Below are 21,785 nucleotides of genomic sequence, written 5' to 3' on the forward strand. Positions count from 1 at the left end.
TATGATAAACTCACCAGGTCTGGTGTATGACCGGAGTCTGACCTCAAACCTCTTGTCCAGGATAAAGCAGTAGTGGTGAAGCGTTAGAACCCGTCCCACATTTCCAGCAGTTTGGGAGCTGAATCATTCATATTCAGATGTAGAAGTTCCAGAACAATAACCGTGACTGACCACATCCTTTTACCCACTCAGCTACAAGTTACTTCAGGCTTTAATCACATATTTTACAATCCAAAGTCCAATCCTTCAGCATCTACACACAACACAGAGATATCATCACACCATCACACTGATTACACAAACACACATCCAGCTGTTGGAGATGTTTATAGTCAATTTTTACCTCCTTATTTTTATATCACATTTGTTTCTACACAGATGATTGAGTTACAGTTGGAATATTTATCTTTATTTTATTATTTTTTTAATTACTTCTTTTCATATGTTCTTTGTTTGCTAATCTGTGTTTAATTGTAACCATGGTAACAGGTCTGCTGATTGATTTGTTGTTGTAGTGACCCAGTTTTGTATATATGTTGTATACATGTCATTTCCACTGTGTGTAATTACAGAATAAACAGTGAGTGTGAGTGAAACACAACAATTCAGGTGTTTGAGGTGTGTTTGATCACAAACCTTTCTGAAGCAGTAACTGTTCTGTCTCAGTAACATGATCACTTCCTGTCTCTCAGGTGCTGCAGTATTGGGTGTGGAGCTGAACACAGGAAGTTACTGCATGGAAAACATTCAACAATTCAATTTAATGAACAATTCAATCTCAACAACTTAATTTAAGTCCTACATGATGGAGCAGACTGGAGCCCAGTGTTAGACCCAAATCATGTTCATTCACATGTTAAAGAAAACTGCTGCATCTTTGTGGAAGTCCGTGTCATTCACAAGGAAGCAGTTTACTGGAACGGATCAGAATCTGAATCACTTCACTGCCTGTGAGTTGGGACACAGGTTTAGGATCAGACTCAGGAGAACACTTTGTATTCAAGTGGAACCTTAAATTAATATAAGTTCTCTAAATAGACCTGCACATGTAAACAAGATTAAGTTTGTGTGTGTGTGTGTGTGTCTCTGTGTCCATGTCCACCAGCTCAGTTCAGAATGGCAGAAGAGTGAATAGTGTGTGTGAGGGGTGTGTGGGATCATCCACAATGCTGTTAGATCTGCGGATGCAGCGTGTGGAGTAAATGTCTGTGACTGAGGGGAGAGAGACTCCAATGATCTTCTCAGCTGTCCTCACTATCCACTGAAGGGTCTTGTGATCCGAGACGGTGCAATTCCCAAACCAGGCAGTGATGCAGCTGCTCAGGATGCTCTCGATGGTCCCTCTGTAGAAGGTGGTCAGGATGGGAGGTGGAAGATGAGCCTTCCTCAGTCTTTGTAGGAAGTAGAGGCACTGCTGGGCTTTTCTGGTGATGGAGCTCGTGTTGAGTGACCAGGTGAGGTTCTCCACCAAGGGATTTGGTGCTCTTGACGATCTCCATGATGGACTCATCTATGTTCAGTGGAGAATGGTCACTCTTTGCTCTCCTGAAGTCAACAACCATCTCTTTAGTCTTGTTGACATTCAGGGAGAGGTTGTTGGCTCTGCACCAGGCTGTTAGTTGTTGCACCTCCTCTCTATATTCTTAAGCCTTTGGACACACAGGTTCCTGCTGCAGTTCCCTGCAGTTTAGGTAGGACACACACACACACACACACCAAGCAGAAAGCTATTTCTTCTGGAATATAATGGAATTGTTCTGCCGTCAAAATGGAGTAAGTGTCATAGTTTGTTAAGCTACATCCCCGATACCTACAATAGCCGTGATGGCTAACGTTATTTCTTTTACAGGAAGTGATGATGTGCGAAGCCGCAGCCGTCCTCTTGAAAGGCTACGGCTTGCTCCGGAGGAAACTAGATAAAGTAAGCAGGTAATACACACCAGTATCAGCATCTGTCTGTATGTGTCGGTGTAATTTTGCAGTGTTTTTGCCAGTATCCTGCTGACCATCATGACAATGTCTGCTACAGGTCAAAGACGCTCAGAGATGGAAGGAGTGGAGCCTTCCTCTGGCTCGACTTCCTCTGATTAAGATGGGAGATGATCTCGGTATGGATACACAATAATAGTATTTTTCTAGAATTATCATATCATGATGTGTCATGAATATAACTGCACTGTGACCTGATCCTCACATGTATCTGCAGCCTCCAGAAATCTGATCTACCCAGCGCTTATCTGCTACGTGGTGGCGAAACTGGAGCTGGGGTCGCGTAGACACTTCCAGTTGATTGGATACGACAGGTATTGTACATGTGTGTGAGAGAGAGATGTTTTTCTCCAGATTTGTCACTGACACGTTGTTCTGTTTGTTCCAGTGTGCCATTTGGCTTGACGGTCTTCGTCAATCCCATCATGAGAACTGAGATGTATGAATACGTGCTGTGGCTGACCTCAGGACAGGCCCAGCCAAGCTTCCATTTTACACCTCTCTTAGATCTTCCAGTTGTGTGTGGCCAGCAGAAATCTTTTTTACGGTTCACCTGAATTAAGCTTTAAATACTGTGAGGTCATCACTAGGGCAGTCATCACTTTCCCCGACAGAGTCACAAGGAGCTTGATTGAACACCTTCTTTTGGTAAGTAAGATTATTCCTCATTGTGAAACAGTTTCTAGGTTTTAAATGCAAAGCGTCGTCCTCATCACCAATCTACTTTCCTTGTCTGTCTTGTAGCTGTCTTGCAAACTGCAAAAAGACAATTCAGAAGAACCTGAGTGGCTGCTAGCGCTCCGGCAGCTGCACAGAACTACATTAGAAAAAGCTAATGTCAGTGATGACCCAGAGCAGCACATGGTGTCTACCAGCCAGAGATTCAGAGTCTCTGAGATTCAGGAGTTAAAACATGATCCCCCGAATGAGCCGATCCCTGAACTCCAGCCTCCTGGTCCGGAGCAGCTTGCTGAACTGGAAGGTACGTTACACTCCACCATGTGGACAAAAACTAAACTGAACCTTATAAACTATTTGTATTGTGGAAGCTGGAAGTACAAACTCAGTCCACAACAACATGATGATTTCTGATCATGTCTCTATTTTTAATGTCAAGACTCTACTATGTACTTTAGGTACTTTAACATACTCCAGGAAAAGCTACCAAAAGAACCATTCTGTAATCTAATAACCACAGACACCACAAGTCTCATTCTTTACTGCAAGAGAAGACACTGAGCTCGATGCTCTATCTTTCCTCATTCAGTTTTAATCAACTAAATTATTGTCTGTTTAACAGCTTTGCTTTCTTCACGGTACCAGTTGGGAGATCTGCTGGGGAACGGATGCTTCGGCTTTGTCTTCAAAGCGGTCCGGATCGCAGATAATAAAAAGGTAAAGTTTGTAAAAAAAAGAAAGGTTTTTGCTGATACATGATAATTGCTGTGAATTTGTATTAATTAAGCTAATCAGAAAAAATGATGCCTTTTAGAATTGACTAATTATTTCCTGTATATGTGAACAGGTCGCTGTTAAAGTCGTCAAGAAGTCCGGATTTACCACAACTATGAAAATGGTAAGTAAAGTTACTCTTATTCACTGTAGTAAAATATATTCCTCCTCACATACAGGACATCATTTCATTACCTGTCGTTTATCATAGATATTACAGGAACACAAGAACTGATCTAGCAGTCCAAACCTTTACCATTGGAACATTTCTGCTTAGCACACTTTAGATGTATTGACATCCAGCCCATGTCTGTTCTCATTTTAGCCTGGAGAGACAGAGGAGCTGCCCTCAGAGGTGGCGCTAATGAGAATGGTGTCTGAGCCACCTGTCTGTAGCAACGTTGTGGAGTTACTGGAGTGGTTTGACATGGGCCATCAGTTCGTCATGATCATGGAATGGCCCAGTCCCAGTATGGACCTCTTGGAATTCATGGAGCTTCAGGGTGGTTCCCTGTCTGAAGCACAGGCTCGAGACATCATGGTGCAGGTGATTCGGGCGGCTCGTCACTGCTGTGAACGTGGAATGGTACACAGAGACATCAAGGCCGAGAATCTCATCATCAACCCCGAAACCCTGGAAGTGAAACTGATTGATTTTGGCTGTGGGGAATTGCTGAAGGACACTCCCAGCAAACATTTTGTGACATTGCTCTTGGTGTTCTTTCTCTCTTTTGTACTCAGGCACTATATTCCTTATACCTCCTGAGTGCCTGTTCCGTGGAGAGTACATGGGTATTCCTGCCACCATCTGGGGTCTGGGCATTCTTCTGTATCACTTCCTCAGTGGACAAATCCCCTTCATTGATATAGAACAAGACTTCAGTTATGGGTACCTGAATGCACTTCCTGACGTGTCTCAAGGTGAGTCGATGCAGAAACATGCACAATAAACTAAATATGCTAAATAGAGCAAAATGACCTTAAACAGATTCATTTTTATACATTTTTATCTCAACAGAGTGCTTCCAGCTGCTAATGTGGTGTCTGGATTTAAACCCTGAAACACGCCCAACATTCGAGCTCTTGGCCAGGCATGAGTGGTTTACTGGGGGCAGTTCAGGACAGAGTCCAGGTTAGACAGCGAGTAGACCTGATTAATATGATTGTAAAGAACAGAAAAACAGAAATGTGTCTCAGTTATGTAAGACTCTGATATTAAACTTCAGTCCATTTTTCTTTTCTCTTATCAGCTCAGGAGTCTTCTGGACACTAAAACCTGCTACTGAAGCCTTGTGTGAACTCTGATGGGAAGAGCAAGACGAGAAAGAGAGACCGAGATCAGAAATTCAGAATTCTGAATTATTTTCACAATGGTTACCATTCTGTGTGGTCAACTACACATTTGTGAACATTTTACACTTGTGATTTGCCTTTTGCCCAGTAGGGCAACACAGACACACACACACACACACACCACTCTAAAATATGGCATAATTTCATGTAAACGAACACATATGCTTTTTTTAAAATCTTAATTTATGAACAATAAAACACATTTACATGAAATTATGCACCCTGCTGGACTTCCATGACCAAGCTGGCAGAGGCTGGCATGCGGGGAAGAACCTGGCATCGTCTTAGGAGAGGGTTGATGATCTCAGGATGATCTGGGACTTTTTGTCCTCTGTGGTGCTAACTGCAGTGTCCCGATGCAGAGTGTTCATGAGAAGCACATTCCTTCTCTTTTTGGGGCAGTAGGAGACAAGAGCATGCGTGTCAGCAAACACAAACTGGGAGGAGAATGTGGCCCTTTCTCTTGTCGCCAGCAGTGCAGGGGGAAGCTCTGGTTTGTTCTTTCTCACGTTTCCCACCATGGCCAGCTTCCTCCTTAGCACCTCCTGGCCAAGGACATGAAATAGGACATGAAAAGGTGTCACAAGTGATGCTGTGTCCCTGAAAGCCCTCTGTCACCTCGAGAACCACATGCTGGCTCTGATTCTTCTCTGGCTGGCCATCCGCAGGTTTGCCAGTGTACAGCTGCATGTTCCAGGCGTAGCTAGTCTGGGCATCACAGGCTACCCAGATTTTGATTCCATACTTGCCATGTTTACTTGCCAGATATTGTTTGAATCCACATCGACCTCTGAACGGGACCAGGCTCTCATCCACTGTCACATCAGTGCCGGGATTATACATTAGCTGCAGGCGACACACCCACTTATCCCAGACATGTCGGATGGCAGCCAGTTTGTCTCTGGCATGGCACGCTGGTCTGGTGTTGCGATCATCGAAATGAGGTGGAATGTCTTCAGCAGCATGGTGGCACAAAAAATTGCCCTCCCCATCTGAACATGCCACAGGCTGGATGTAGCCTCTTTACTGGACCGGTAGACCCCAGCAAGAATCAAAAGACTCAGATTTCCCTGTTGATCTTTTTTTATCTATTTTCGTTCCAGCTGTCACCATATACACGACACCCCTCCTTGTTGGTCATTTCTAGTACTATCTTTTCAATTTCCTCTGACATAAACACCTCAAAGGTCGACATTATATTAACAGCATGAGAGACAGCATACCTTGTTTGCCCTCCTCTCCCGCTCTGCCCCCAACATACGGTGTCGGTTGCTTGGAGGAATGGAGGACCAGAGAATATTTCCATCTTTGGATTGGACAATATCTTTAGTTTCAGGAGGCTCCTCTTCATCACCCTCTGACACTTCCTCCTCCTCCTCTTCTGCAGGTTCTGCCTCGTCTCTCTCCTCCTCCACAAGGTCAAAAATGAGGTCAAGGGCCTGTAATGCGGTGTAGGTCCGCTTCAGTTTTTTTTTTTTTTATTGTATCTTGTCCCCAGTTTGGCAAAGGCATATCTCATAGCTTTTGTTTTGTCTGGAGGCCCAATGAAATGCAATGCCCAATGCTTTGAAGTGTGTTTGACTGTGTGTGTTTGACTGTGTGTGTGTGTGTGTGTGTGTGTGTAGCCCCATGTTGGTAGATCAGATGTTGCAAATCACAAGTGTGAAATGTTTATGAATTTGTAGCTTTTGTTTTGTCTGGAAGCCCAATAAAATGCAAATGTTTTGAAGTGTGTTTGACTGTGTGTGTATATGAGGTGTGTGTGTGTATATGAGGTGTGTGTGTGTGTGTAGAAGACCACAGATGCTATATTATTATTTAGAAACACATAATTCAACAAAAATAGTAATAATTAATTTTACTTGCAAAGAGCATAGTATAGAACCATCCATGTCATTTTCAGGCAAGTATGTGAAAGAAAATTGTATTTTCATGCAAGTATTACTGATTTAATTCCCACTAAAAATACCCAAGACACCAAATTTACTAGTCAATTAATTTCATTCAGAAAAAAGAGAATCCACTAATTAATACTGTAATTAATAATTAATGACTGAAGATGAAATTCCTTTCTCTTCCAGCAGATGGCACCACTTGCACTTGGTTTGTTAACAGTATGGAGAGAACGGAAATAAAGAAAAATGAAATGAAACATCCAGTATCTCAAAATATTAGAATCTTTAATAAGATACTTACAGAAATGATTTAGGATACAAAAAAGTCAAACGTAAATTATGTTCATTTATGCACGTAATATTTGGTTGAGCCTCCTTTTGCACAGATTACTGCATTAATGAGGAGTGGCATGGAGGCCATCAGCCTGTGGCACTGCTGAGGTGTAATGGAAGCCCAAGTTACTTTGATATCGGCCTTCAGCTCATCTATATTGTGGGGTCTGGTGTCTCTCGTCTTCCTCTTGACAATACTCCATAGATTCTCTATAGGGTTCAGGTCAGGTCAGTTGGTCGGCCAGTCAAACACAGTAATACCACAATCAGCAAACCAGTTCCAAGTAGTTTTGCACTGTGGGCACGGGCCATGTCCTGCTGGAAAAGGAAATCAGCATCTCCATAAAGCTTGTCATCAGATGGAAGTATGAAGTGCTCTAAAATCTCTTGGTAGATTGCTGCATTGACTTTGGACTTAATGAAACACAGTGGACCAACACCAGCAGATGACATGGCACCCCAAATCATCACTGACTGTGGACACTTCACACTGGACTTCAAACAGCTTGGATTCTGGGCCTTTCCTCTCTTTCTCCAGACTCTGGGACCTTGATTTTCAAATGAAATGCAAAATTTACTTTCAACTGAAAAGAGGACTTTGAACCACTGAGTAATCTCCAGTTCTTCTTCTCCTTAGTCCAGATAAGATGCTTCTGATGTCTTAAGTTTCTAGTTCAGGAGTGGCTTGACACTAGAAATGTGACACTTGTAACCCATTTTCTGGACACATCTGAGTGTGGTGGTTCTCGATCCTCTGACTACAGCCTCAGTCCACTCCTTATAAAGCTCCACCACGTTCTTGAATTGGCTTCGCTTGACAATCTTCTCAAGGCTACGATCATCCCTGTTGCTTGTGCACCTTTTCCTACCACACTTTGCCCTTCCAGTCTCCTTTCCATGAATATGCTTTGATACAGCGCTCTGTGAACAGCCAGCCCTTTCAGCAATGATCTTCTGTGGCTTACCATCCTTATGGAGGGGGTCAATGAGTGTCTTCTGGACAACCGTCAGGTCAGCAGTCTTCCCCATGATTGTGGTAGTGTGTACTGAACCTGACTGGGAGATTTGTGGGATTTATACTGCAATAAAAAAGAGTTGCTCAAAGTGGAAATTAAATATTCTAATGTTTTGAGATACGTTTTTTTCTGTAGGCCACAATTATGAAAATTAAAATAGAAAAATGCTTGGAACATTTTAGTTTACATGAAATGAGTCTAGAATATATACACTTCTCATTTTCTGAAGTAACTTAAGCAAAAAATATTGAAATTTCCACGATATTCTAATTTTTCCAGATGCACCTGTATATATTTCTATAGCATGCAGAAACACGTCTTCAGTTAAAGTTCACATCACATATCAGAATGAAGAAAAATCTCTGTCACTTTATCTGTGTCATGGATGTTGACTTTATAATATCTTTATATCTTCAGGGGTTTCCACACACCACGATCTCTCTAGAGTTTACACACAATGGGGACAGGGGGTGGATCTGATACTAAATTGTGCCCTGTGTGTGTGTGTATGTGTGTGTGTGTGTGTGTGTGTGAGTGTGTGTGTGTGTGTGTGTGTGTGTGTGTAGCACTGGGGTTTCATCCAGAGTGTATTCCTGACTCATTTACTCTGTGATCCTCATGAGCATGAAGCGCGTGCAGAAGATGAATAAATACTCAGTCAGGACACGTGGACTCGGACCTTACACACTGCTCTGTGTTCGATACACACTTGCAGCGCGATTGGCGCACACAGGCACGCGCGCACGCCGTTTATAAAATAAGTCCCGCCCCTCACATCTCCGTGCAGTGTTGCCACATTGAGAGTTTTTCAGGGAGGTCGGATATTTTTTTCCCCTGAACTAGAGAATCTGAAGAAGTTGAACAGGGAGGTAAGAGGATCTGGCAACCGCGCGCATGATCGCACTGGAGTTAAAGAAACTTTACGCACGGTCAAGGTGGAGTCCATAATTCCCACACGCGCGCACACACACCATGGAGAGACACGCACCGCAGGACACACACTCTTCACTCTTTCATTCATTTATCTTCTTCACGGTTGCATTGTCCTCCAGTAACTGTCTCTAGCACGCGAGCACTCTCGCGTGTAATTGATGCGCGCTCCTGTATTAAATTGACGCACGTCGGCAAAGACGTTTTCTTCCTCTTTGCCTCTCTCTCTCTCTCTCTCTCTCTCTCAGGCGCGTGGTTTGTTTCGTCTTGTCTGTTTTTATTTATTCAGTATTATTTTTTGCCGTATGCAGCTCATCATATTTTCTCTCTTTTTTTCCCCACGCCACTTTTCAGAGAGATAATTTTGTCCTTGTTCAGAATTACGGGCCACGTGCGATGCTCGTGCACACTTGTCTGGTCTTGTATTGAAGCAGGTTCTTGATCCTAAACTGTGACCTGAAGCTCGTCCCTGATGTTTTAATCTCTAAATACGATAGTATCTTTGATAGATACAGAGGTGCGTTTGTGTTTTTCTTGTCCTGATTTAATAAAATTGCCCTTTATTAGATGTAAGGGGAGATTCTATGAGCAAATAGAAAATAATCAGCTCATTGACCCTGCTCCGTGCATCACAGTTTCCCATGCTAATTCACTTATCAAAGCCTTACATATTAAAATAGTTTAATTGATGTATATCGGATATTGTAGTTGGTGGGTGTGTATGTAGAAGATTTAGATTATAAATACATATATAACGTATTTGCCTTTCAACAAATCATTTGATTTTTGTCAGATAAGGTTCACTGGCAAGGCTAGTAAACTATGTGCATGCACGTGCACGTGTGAGTCCAGGACATCTGAAGTACTGAGGTTGATATGAAAATGGCAGGACAGGGACAAATGACAGATTATAAAGGGCTACCTTTATTTTAAATCAAGTTTTTTTTTAAATCCTGGTAAACTATAAACATAAAACTATAATGTTGCATCATATATGACATGTGATTTAATGTTAAAACTGTGTGAGTGGTGCTCTGTGTTGTGGCAGGACTCAGAACAGTGTCCAGAGTTGTAGAGGACAGCAGTCACCAGGCCCTGAATGTTCATTTCACCAGGACATAAACTCCTGTGTCCTCCTTGAGACACCATATTACCTGTGATCGTAAAAATCCCTCCCCATCCTATCATGTATAACAGGTATTTCCATGAGTCTGATAGTTTAAAGTTTGTATGTATTTTTTTAATGAATTTGAGGCTATTTGTACAATATGTTTACGCAGGAATGCTAAGGGGGTGTAGCGTTTAACCTATTGTAAAAAAAAATAAAATAGAAATAACACATTTCTGCCTCATCACATACTCAAAATCCACCTTAGCTCGGAATTTGAAGATATTATAAGCATTCGATGCTGTTTTAACCGTATTTGGAGCGAAACAATTGTAATAATTCCTTAGATTTGATGCACTGAAGTGATGTATTTTGTACTTTTCAGGCCTCATCTGTATTTACAAAGACTGTCTGAAAACTTTTCAAACCCAGGCGGGACTTAAACATCATTTGGAAAAGCATAAAGGAATGTATAAGATTGTAAACAAATTATTCTGTGATTTGTGTACATTCTCAGAGCCTAGTGACACTAACAAATATTTCATTCATCTGAAGATTCATTTGAGAAACAGAAGTTGTTAAATGTCCTTTTGCAGGTCTTTTCAAGTCTAGTGCGCTGTCGACTTTTACTGCTCACAGAAGTCATAATCATAAGTCTTCCACCTTAGAAAATTTCAGAGCAGAACTTGTGGCACAGCATTCACTTTCTGTGCCTGTGACTGAAGAAGATTTTGCTTCAGATACTTGGATGTGATTCTGAATCTGAGGCTGAAGCTGGACTTGAAAATGGAAAGACCATTCAGCATCAATTTCTCTGCATGCAGACACTTTTACATGTGTCAAATTCGGCAGTATAGGAAATGATGAGTTATTTGACATTGGGGAATTTGCCCAACAAAGTATAAGAAAAGTTATTGATAACGTTTTGAAAAACAATAATTGTACAGTTGATGCCTCTGTTGTAGTTTCGTTGTCAGAAGAACTACAAACTTTGAACCCACTGAAATTGCTCTCAAGGCAGGGAGCTACTGGCACAGAGTGTAAAAGACTCATTTTACAGGAGGAACTTTCCTGTTATTGAACCAGTTGAGTATGTGTTAAATGCACAAGAGAAGCATACCTTTGTTTATGTTCCTATTTTGAATTTGCTTAGTAAACCTTTGGAAAGAAATGAGATTCTAAAGACACTAGAGAGATCCAGTCAGCATGAAGGTTGTTACAGTTCATTTTGAGATGGAGAACACTTTAAGGAAAACAAAATTCTGTCTGATAAATTAGGCATAGCTCTTGGACTATATATTGATGATTTTGAACTTTGTAATCCATTAGGCACTTCAAAAATGAAACACAAAATTTCAACTTTGATCAACATTATCATCAATATATTTAGCTGTGTTATGCAAAACTCTGCATGTAAAAAACTATGGTTACAGCAAGGTTCTAGAGCCTCTGATTAGGGATCTTCAGTTCCTTGAGAGACAAGGTGTGTTTGTTTCGAGTCTTGGATCAAATGTTAAAGGCACAATTTTGTATGTAACTGCAGACAATTTGGGTGTACATTCACTTGCAGGATTTCAGGAGTCTTTTAATGTTGACAAGTTTTGCAGATTTTGTCTGGCAAATCGTGTAGATATTCAGCAATATGAGGTCAGAAGCTGGGCTTTTACATTGAGAGCTATTTCAAAAAACTTTCACATAGTAGATTTTTACATATTCTACAACACAGATTACTAACTCCATTTACTAAAATAACCTAGTTCAAACCTAGTGTTTAAATACCCCAAATGCTTAATACTGTATGTTACCTGAAAGATGAACATTCTGTTTTGTTGTTCATTAGGCTCTTGTTTGATTTGAGACATTGAACAAAATTCACCAGGTCCTGAACGTGCTTTGAATCTACATATCTGACCATGACACTCATCTTTTAACACTAAGGACAATTATAAGACTCGTACACAACTATTACCCGAGTCTCTCAGATGTCCACATTATTGAAAGACAAATCTCAAAATTATACAGTCAGTGTTAGAGGCAAAATATGCAGAACATGTCAAAAAGCAAATAACCTACAAGACCTGGGTGAATTTTCAGAAGGTTCATGTCTCAGATTAAAACAAAACACTTGTGAACAAACACAGAAATGCTGATGATTTAGGTAACATCATACAGCATTAAGCATCTCGGCTATCTAAACTTTTGAACTGGACTATTTTTGTAAACTGTGTTATTAGTCTGTGTTGTGGAATATATGTAAAAACATCTGTTATGTGGAGCAGTTTGTTCTGGGCAGTACAAATTAAAAAACAAACTACAATTTATATGATTGGTCAAAACTATTGTTTTGTATACTTTGCAAGGAATATATAAAGTCAATTTTATAGATAAACATTTAATCATTAAAGCTTGAGGGTGCTACTGTATATGAAGAAAACTTGTACTTACCACACACAACAATGCAAGGCGTCACAGGCAGGTTTTCCAACTCTACATCCTTTGCGAGGCTTGTCTCTTCTACATAATGAAGAAGGAGCTCCTCTTTCTCATCAAAATAGGAAAGAAGTAGAAGAATCATGTCCTTCACATCCTCTGAGCAACAGCCTGTAAAGGCCTGGTCACACTACAAGACTTTAACCATTGGCAGATCGCTTTGCTGTTCAGACTACATGACTTCACTGTATGTCTTTTTGTCCTTGTGGTGTTCACACTACATGACGCTTCGTAATTGATCCACAAGAAGGGGTCGCACACCACACCATCTGACAACAACTCTTGTCACTCAACGCCTCAACGTCGTCCCCAAACCACGTTTTGTCATGAAAACACACACGACAGGTGGATCCGGAAATGACACGAGACTTTCGGTAGAGGTTTGTTTTGAAAATGGACGTTAGCAGGAGTCTCGCTCTAAATAAATGTTAATTTATTAAAATAAATGTTGTGTCCACACTATTTTTGAAACCATGTTGCTGCTGCTGCTTTTCTCCCGGTGACCTCAACTCTGTTGACTTGCTCTTTCATTGGCTGGAGGTCGTAGCTACAACTGACACCACGTGATGTGGAGTCGGCCGACCGTCCCAGATATTTAACATGCCAGATATGTGGATTTTGTCAGCGACGCGTCAGCGAGCCTCTTGGATGCGTCGTTGAGTAGTTCACACAAAGATTGCAAAGTGCTGATCACCCGCTGATTTTCCCACGATCACAGACCGATCTGTCGGCGAGCTCGTTAATTTGCAAATCGGGCTTAAAGTCCTGTAGTGTGAACGAGGCCTAAGACATTTTATTCTTGGTTGCACAAACATTCCTCATGAAGTTCAACAGCCTATAATAATATAATAATAATCTTTTTTTTTTTTTGCCTCACTTAAAATAAACAGAAAATAAATGGTTTGGAACAACCTGAGGGTGAGTAAATGACAATTTTCATTTTCGGGTGAACTATCCCTTTAAATTTTTGTAACAGAAACAAATACTTGGACTTACTGGTCTCCTTTAGAACAGAAATAAATTTCCTGGCTTGAATGGGCCTCAGTACAGCTGCCAGATCTGATTCCTCAAGAAATCTGAAATCTTCTGGGTTCTCCACACCAAGTGATTTTAAGGAGTCCTCAAGAGATTTCTTAGTTGCGATTGGGAGGTCAGGGTAATACAGGATCAGTTGCAATGCTGATGTTTGAAATGTGTAGCTCCGATTCACCCATTTCTGAAAAACAATAAATATTATTGTTAAAAATTAAAAGAATTATTAAAAATAATAATTCACATAAATAAACCAAAAGTATGAGAAAATACAGATCAACAATCATATTCAGTGTGACATCACATTGTGCTTTAATGGAATTACCCTTTTTTCATTCATCATATATGATGTTAAAGGATAGAAATCTGCCAGGTCATTGATTTTCACACAATGCATTATTTTAGTCTGATTTTTCAATTCATGCAAATGGTATTCAGGAATGATCTCTGCTACATACTTTCTCAGCAGAAAATGAACAACTTATCCATATTATTTGTCACAAGGAACTGCCCTTTTTTTGTTTAACGTTCCCCTGTACATTACTTCTGCTGAGACTTTGTAATTGTTCTTTGTAAATCCAAACTGCCTCACAGCATCTTTAATAGAATCACCATACAGCTCCGCAGGGTATCTGCAGGTTTCTAAGAGTTAGATTTAAGACTTTTTAAGACCTTTTTAATACCATTCAGAATGAAATTTAGACCAAGAGGGTCTTTTTCAGCAGCTTCAAGAGTGTCATAAGATTCCGTTCCTGGATTCGCTATCTTATTTTCCTAACTGCATCCATGTACATGGCCAGACCTCCAAAGCTCTCTACACGACTGGTAGATTTTCAAGCCACCTGTGTCCACAGAACAGAAGTGGAAATTTTGTGCATTTGGTTAGAGCAGTGAAATCCTCCCTCCTAGCTGATGCATTGGAAAGAGTATGTCCAAGGCCCTCAGAACCTTCTCCAGGTGCCAAATGGAGAAGCCATGATTGCAGGCGTTGTGTAGGGTGTGGAGGCCACAGCTCCCCACCACAATTAGCTGTGTGCCACCAACCTGCTCATGATGCTCCTGTTGCAGGAGTTCTAAAAACCTCTAACTGACATTTGGTACATCCATAGAAAGAGAGTAACTTTTTTAATTCGAACTGCAGTGAACATTCATAGAAAAAAAGTAAATAACTGAGAGAAAAAAATAAAAAAAAGTGTTGCCATGAAGCCAAGCGTTGCTCTGATGTTTGCTGGAGCGGAAGTCACGGCATGGTTGTCGCTAAGCTTTAGCCCCCCTAACATTTCTACTCAGCCCCCCTAAATTTCAGCGATTGTCCATAAACTGTACACAAATTGGTGATCTCCTCAGTCCGCTTTAAATTTCATATGAAAACGGCGGCAGACTTCGGCTCCTCCCCGTCTTTCAGTGCGTTCTTCAATCCGCGGACCGCGGCGTCACAGAGCGAGGATCAGAGGACGTGTGTGTGTGCGCGCGTGCGTGCGTGTGATCAGGAAGACTCGTATTTGGCTTGTTCAGTACTCAAATGTTATACACATCAGTACATTACAGTGGAATGCTGCAATAAGTTTACCATCCTACCCTGTTAGTCAAACCTTTATTTAATTAATTACTATTTATTTTTACTATTATACCCTCATTGGGGGCTGAGCCCCCCTTAAATGAAAATCCTAGAATTGTCCCCGAGTCGCGGTGCTTGAACTTGAAGCTGATGCTTACGCCGGTGTTCGGGATGCAGCAGCGCTCTGTAATAGGCTTAATGATGTGGGCGCGACGGAGCAGAACTGATGAACGCCAGGTTCCGACAAGTTTCCGCTTTGTGTTTTTCACACTGCATATGGGTCTCCAAAGCTTTCATCCCTATTGTTCAGAGTTAAAAAAAATTGTACAGCCTACACCGGACCTCGAACACATGAAAAATTTGATTTACATTTCCCCAAGACATTTATAAGTATAATATAAGACATTTTAATGCTAATTAAGGCCTTATTTTCATATTATGTAATTTAAGACTTTGTAAGGATCCGCAGACACCCTGCTCTGGGTAAAATGCAGTGCTGTTTTTTACACTCAAAATTAGATTACACATTGACCCTTCTGACAGATAGACCTGGAACATTTGATGCCTTTCAAAGAGAGTGAAGCACAGGTTTTTGAAATTCTTTAAGTTCCTAGCACATCTTTTAAAGTAACTGTGCTTACTCTCAAAGGGCATCGTCCACAACCTGATCAATGGACCAGTCTTTAAAATCAGTGCAGGGTAGTGTCACAAGTAGTGATGCTTAGGCTTTAGTCCATGTCCTGGAAAGAGAGAGAATCTACAAGTAAGATATTCTTGGATAAGAACGTCAAGGTATGTGACATCTGGTAATGTGCACAAATCATCTCCACAATGTCTTTTAGCTGAAGGGTCAACTGCCAAACATTGTCACGCATGATCACAGGAAGAAGTCTTAGAAAATTCCAGTTCTGAATAGCCTGACCAGAAAGCTTTACTCCATTGGAGCTCACTGCACATGGCTTATTCAATGCATCAGATGAACTGTATTTAAATTGCTTAATGCGTCTATTCAGAATTGAATAGGAGAACCACTTTTTCTGCTTGATGAAGTACTTCAGGTAAAGGATTAAATCATAGGAAAGGAAACCCTCAAAAATGTCATGGCCTAAACAAGGCATGCAAACATTAAAATAATTCAATGAATTAAAAATTGACTCAAATGTTATACCTTCAACGTTTTGTTGTTCCTCCGACTGTAAAATGTCTACTGCAGAATTGTAGTTTTCAGGAGTGCGCTGAGGCCCACATACCTTTGGATCTGTTTGAAAATCCCTTCATGTTATCCAGCAATACCTGAAGAAATATTCAGAAACACTAAAATTTTCTGTGAATCCACCGATACTATGAGACCCCAAATTGTCCCCTGCAATGCACAAAACAGTCCCTTTAACTTTTTCCTCTGCCACGGTTATTCCATTGTCTTCCAGGTCTTGTAAGTCTGCAATTAGCCTTGAGAAAACTTTGTCATGTCCAAAGTGTTTGAAGTCTGTTTCTCGACACAGCATTACAAGTGAGATGTGGTCTGCACTTGATCTTATGAGAGGGTAAATTAGCCAGAGACAGACATACAGCTAGTGCTTGGAGCTTGCTTTTTGCTGAACCTAATGGGTTCACCACCTCAAAAGAATCTTGAAATAGAATTAGTTTGAGACATGATGGGTTTTGAGAAAAGGACTCATTGTTTTTGTATACCTGACCATCACTGACATCACAAAGCACATCTGTGCACGGTAAGCATGGATGCTGTGCAGCACAATTCCACCATAAGTCAGACTCCAATAAACATCTCAAAGTGTCTTTCAATGGAACATAGTAGGAAAAACTCTGTGACCTTGTTTCATCTCTTCCTAAGTACAACTTTACAGGTTCTGTGTATCTGAACATCTTTTTAAAAGCCTTTGTTCTTGATAATTTGGTTCTCATTGGTCCTTCATGACTAATGCTGAATAGGTCAGATTCCATCATGACATATTCTACCAATGTCCATATCTGTTAACTCTAAATCACTTTTCAGAAATGCACTCAATTTATTCAAAGTGTATGTTTATCCTAGTTCATGTATGCTCTGCATCTCTTCAACAATATTTTGTACAGTTGAGGCTGGCAGAAGAAACTGCCCTTGTAATTTCACATAGAAAAGAGAAATATTTCTGAGAAACATTGAAATTTTCTGTAAGATGAACTTCACCTTCATCAGTCTCACCAAATCTCTCTGTAGGGCCTGTATCTAAAGGTTCAGTTTAAAGAGACTGAGAAACTGTCTTCTTATAAAGAGGACTTATACTGTCCACAGAACACTGTCTGTGTTTCCTGGACATGTGGGATGTAAACGACGACTTTACAGTGAATGTATGGACGCATCCTGTCACCGGACAGGATATGTTCCTTTAAGTGAACTGTTAGTGATTTGATATCGCGATACTGGCGCTGGCACATAGAAATATTACACGTAAACACCGTAAGGGCATTTGTTGTAGCAACATGTGAATCTATGTTATATTTACGGTAAAAATGAGCCTTAAATGCTCCGTATGAACGAAACGTTTCGTGGCAATCTGTAGCGGCGCACTTGAACACGCATCGTGGTTCATTACGGTGGAGTTTGACATGTAAAACATGCTCCCTAAGGGTTTGCACTGATATTCCACAGAAATAACAGCTAAACATTTTAACTGCATGAACAAACACACACTCTACTGCTGTTTTAAACACCTAAATGATGTTTCACATCCCAGGCTGGACTTTATAGAGCTTGTAAGTGTGACTACATGCGCTGCCTAGACATGTTTATTCATCGTGAAAACTGGTTACGTTACATACTACTCGTGTTTAAACCTACACACTGCAAAAAGTGCCTAGAAACATTTATTTAATGCAGTATTTTTACTGATTTCTAACTCTAGCTTTTTAGCGCTTGTCTGACTACATGCGCTGCCTAGACATGTTTATGCGCCATTAAAACAGGGACAGAATACATGCTACTCGTGTTTAAAACCACACACTGCTTAAATCGGTTTAATCCAACTTACCAATGTACACATTTAGCTTACAGAATACTTCCACTAATTTGTAGTTGAGCTCCAACAGTGCTTCAAAAAAATCTCCAGTTCGCCACTGCTGAAATGCGGGAAAGCAAACGCTCCTGTGTTCCGCGCCAATGAGTATTCAGCCAATCAAATTCTTTGCCCAATTGAGCCAAGGCACAACATTTATCCTGATTGGATGATGCTTAACGGTTACGTTTCAAAAGCTTGTTGAATTGATTTTCTTACCTTAAAACAAATTCCTGAGGGCAGAGACAAAACAGAGTAGAATCTATTCAGAAATTTCTCTCTAAAAAATGTAAAATCATTGTTTATTACAGCAAAACAATATTTCAATTCTCAAAATCAAATATACAAATGTCAAGGTGGACATTTTTAAGCGTTTTAGGCAGACAATTTAAGCATACAATTTGATAGAAGACTTTATATTACAACGTTACACAGAAAAAGATGATTTTATCACACGTGTTAAAATTGTTTACGTCCTCTGTCCTGCATTGTGGTTGTTAAGTTCACACTGCACAGGGGTGTCAAATATGTTTCTGTATTTGTCACGTCCATAACGGCATGTTCCTCATAAATGGGCAGTAGAAAAATAAAATAAAGTAACTATGATCTGTGAAGGGGCATCTCTTCATTTGTTGGGTATAGCTGGTTATTGCTTCTGGTTTGTGCATTTTTATTTAAAGAAATCCTACAGAGTTTTTTGTCACATCCATAACGCGTGTTTATTTCCCTTTTATAAAATAGAAACCTAGTGCATTTTCAATCTTAAAAAAGTCTAGACTGATATTATTCTGATTTTTAAACTCTATCAACAAGGGTTTAGTAAAATATAATCAGATGGTTCAGTATATTGGTAAAAAATACATTTTCTGAGAGTTTATATGTTACATCCATAACGCATAATGTCATGTCCATAATGCTGGAATTGCCCAAGACAGAATAATGTTTTCCTTTATATGCCAATCAATACAGTATATTGTTAATTTTACTGCAATAAACCATATTTTCACATGTTTTTATGCGTTAAATTTAAGGTCTTTGTAAAAAAAAAAATTACAGCTTTTGACTGTAAATTCTACAGTTATCGCAAGTTTTGTGAAATACGGTTTTATCCTGTAGCATTTATACGGTATTTTACTGTTAAATCTACGGACATTTTTTTTACAGTGTATAATTTAAACACTGTTTGCATCATGACGTGATTATAACACATCACCATAACGCATTAATTATGCATGCACACGCAGTTACCATATATATTAGTTTTGCCGTTTATGTGCTCTTAAAGTATTCTGTCCAAAAAATGAATGGAAAAAGTAAATTATCAGGTGCACAAGGCAGGAAGCGACGCAAAGAAGAGGAGCAGAAAAAAAAGTAAAATAGAGGAAAGAATCAGAAGATAACGACTGGGTATTAGATCATTATGTTTATGTATTATTTTGAAATAGTCTTTTTAGATCATCTTAACTGGCAACACTGACACTGTGGAACGTCTTTGCTTAAGTTAACTGCTAACTTATTTTATTTTACTTTATTTTCTTTGAAATAAATTTCAGCTTTTGTAATGTTGTTTTAATTTCAGTTACATTACTGCTTTCTTTTAATTCACCAAAGAGTGTCTAAAAGACTAGGATTATAATCTAGCATTCATGAACTGAAATATTTTAAGGTTAAGTATAGCATTTTTCACTGTTTGCACAAAACTGAAATGAAAGGTAGAAAATATAATAGAGTTTAGTGCACTTTTTTGTTGATTTGCACTTTGTTTAACTGTTGTCTGAGTCTTCTAGTGACTGTCAGTCAAATTTGTTTGTTATTTATTATCACAATTTATTTACTACTTTTGCTTAATGCTTATTTATTTATGTATTTGTTCAGTATTTATGTTATGTTATTGTAAAGTTTTTAAAAATCTGTATTTTCTGGGGTTTTTTGTGGTGGGGTGGGGGGTGGGGGTTCTGCACACAGCTGTGTGAACAGAGTCAATATAATGATACAATACAATATATAGTGGGACCTCAGTCCTCGACCACTCCTGTGTTTGAATTTTTGGTATTCAATTAGAATTTTTGAGTCAATTTGACCTCGGTGTACGAAAATATTGTTAAAAATATTGTTTCATACAGGATTACAATGAATATCGAATAACGAATTTTCACTTAAGGGAGGCTCAGCCCCCCATGAGGGTATAATAAAAAAAATATATATATATATATAAAATAAAATAAAATAAAATAAAGGTTTGACTAACAGGGTAGGATGATAAACTTATTGCAGCATTCCAGTGTATTGCATAGATGTGTATAACATTTGAGTACTGAACAAGCCAAATATGAGTCTTCCTGATCACACGCACACACACATACACACACACACTCCCCTGATCCTCGCTGTGTGACACCGCGGTCTGCGGATTGAAGAACGCGCTGAAAGACGGGGAGGAGCCAAAGTCTGCTGCCCAGGGGCGTCGTTAGGGCTAATCGTCACAGGGGAGGGGCTCGAGCGGTCATAAGTAAATGTTGATCGGTTTAGTGGAGCACTGTTGCCGTTTACTGTCACACACACACCACATGACTAAAATACCTTACAGCCGTTGAGAATGACAGCAATAAAAAAACTGTCCATAAACACAACAATCTTATTATTCAGATAAAAGTCTAACTAATAATATTTAATGTTAACACAGTTGATAAAAGTCAGCTGACAAATGTATGTTGTGTCACAAAGGAGGCCCACTGTCTCTGATTCTGAAAACCCCTGACATATAGGACCCTTTGGAATATTATTCCATACCCAGTATGAACAAAAGCCTTAAATTAAATAAACCTAAAGATAGATCTAAATAAAATATAAACTGTTAAAGTACTAAGACATTATAGTCTGAACATCATGACTTTCTATTATTCCACTAATGCAGTATTTAAGTTAAAATACAGACATGACTTAGGTGAACAATGGACCAGAACAGACTCCATCATTCAGCTGTTCTGTCTATTGATAAAGGAATTCTCAGCACTAGAAATACTAGTATGGTAACTGACCATTTTACTCAAGTCCAGTCTCGGAGATACTCTCTGATGATTCCACCCTCAAAGAAATAGGATAGAAAAGGCACCAAGAGCATGAAGTAGACAAGATACAAGCAGCAGGAGAGATGAGACAACAGGAAGAGAAGAGAAAAGAAGAGAGGCAAAAAAGAAAGAAAGAAGAATACATACTGTAGTGGCAGCATCAATACCTCAAATCACATCCATTTATTGTTTATACTGAGTTCCTTTATCAAAAACTCCCTAATGGTCATGAAAATAAAACCTAAAAATAACCATTAGAGAACGTTCCTAGAAGGTTATTATTTGGTTTTGAAAAAATAATCAAAGGGGAATCCTATGCTAATGTTAGGAGAAGGTTCTGTGTTTGCTGGCTCTCCTGTTTGGGGAATAAGTTGCTCCCCATTTCAACAAGCAGGGAATTATCAGCCCTAGGAGAAGTAGTGTTACTAATAGAACAATGTAGAGAGTGTCTAAAATCTTTTCCCACTACACTCTTACAGACTGACATAAATACACCTATTTTTAATGA

General features: G+C 39.7%; 2 protein-coding genes and 1 pseudogene across 6 annotated transcripts in view; 2 read left to right on the forward strand and 1 right to left on the reverse strand.

Moving 5' to 3' along the window:
* Positions 1–21,785, reverse strand: part of LOC131348986 (NACHT, LRR and PYD domains-containing protein 3-like) — a 333,823-nt pseudogene that overhangs the window by 228,581 nt on the left and 83,457 nt on the right.
* LOC131348988 (NACHT, LRR and PYD domains-containing protein 3-like) overlaps positions 1–21,785 on the forward strand; it is a 412,464-nt gene that overhangs the window by 16,736 nt on the left and 373,943 nt on the right. The gene's annotated exons all lie outside the window — the stretch shown is intronic.
* On the forward strand, positions 36–6,495 carry LOC131349012 (serine/threonine-protein kinase pim-1-like). Of its 2 annotated transcripts, XM_058384321.1 has the most exons (10): positions 36–1,921; positions 2,030–2,108; positions 2,207–2,303; positions 2,378–2,637; positions 2,734–2,971; positions 3,290–3,384; positions 3,515–3,565; positions 3,767–4,362; positions 4,460–4,573; positions 4,692–6,495. In XM_058384321.1, exons 5-8 carry the CDS (start codon positions 2,851–2,853, stop codon positions 4,205–4,207), a joined length of 708 nt encoding a protein of 235 aa, XP_058240304.1. In that variant the 5' UTR covers positions 36–1,921; positions 2,030–2,108; positions 2,207–2,303; positions 2,378–2,637; positions 2,734–2,850; the 3' UTR covers positions 4,208–4,362; positions 4,460–4,573; positions 4,692–6,495. The 2 variants fall into 2 exon arrangements, with proteins under 2 accessions (XP_058240304.1, XP_058240305.1); XM_058384322.1 differs by lacking the exons at positions 2,734–2,971; positions 3,290–3,384; positions 3,515–3,565; ... (1 more) ...; positions 4,460–4,573; positions 4,692–6,495 and having other exon boundaries at positions 36–1,454; positions 1,850–1,921; positions 2,378–2,631.

Source organism: Hemibagrus wyckioides, linkage group LG29, assembly GCF_019097595.1.
Source record: "Hemibagrus wyckioides isolate EC202008001 linkage group LG29, SWU_Hwy_1.0, whole genome shotgun sequence".
NCBI lineage: Eukaryota > Metazoa > Chordata > Actinopteri > Siluriformes > Bagridae > Hemibagrus > Hemibagrus wyckioides.

What these genes read in the sequence shown, in the direction of transcription:
- LOC131349012 (XM_058384321.1), top strand. Translation starts at nt 2,851, where the DNA reads ATGGTGTCTACCAGCCAGAGATTCAGAGTCTCTGAGATTCAGGAGTTA. An exon ending in GGATCGCAGATAATAAAAAG is followed by an intron (nt 3,385 to 3,514) that starts GTAAAGTTTGTA and finishes ATATGTGAACAG; the next exon opens with GTCGCTGTTAAAGTCGTCAA. An exon ending in TTACCACAACTATGAAAATG is followed by an intron (nt 3,566 to 3,766) that starts GTAAGTAAAGTT and finishes TTCTCATTTTAG; the next exon opens with CCTGGAGAGACAGAGGAGCT.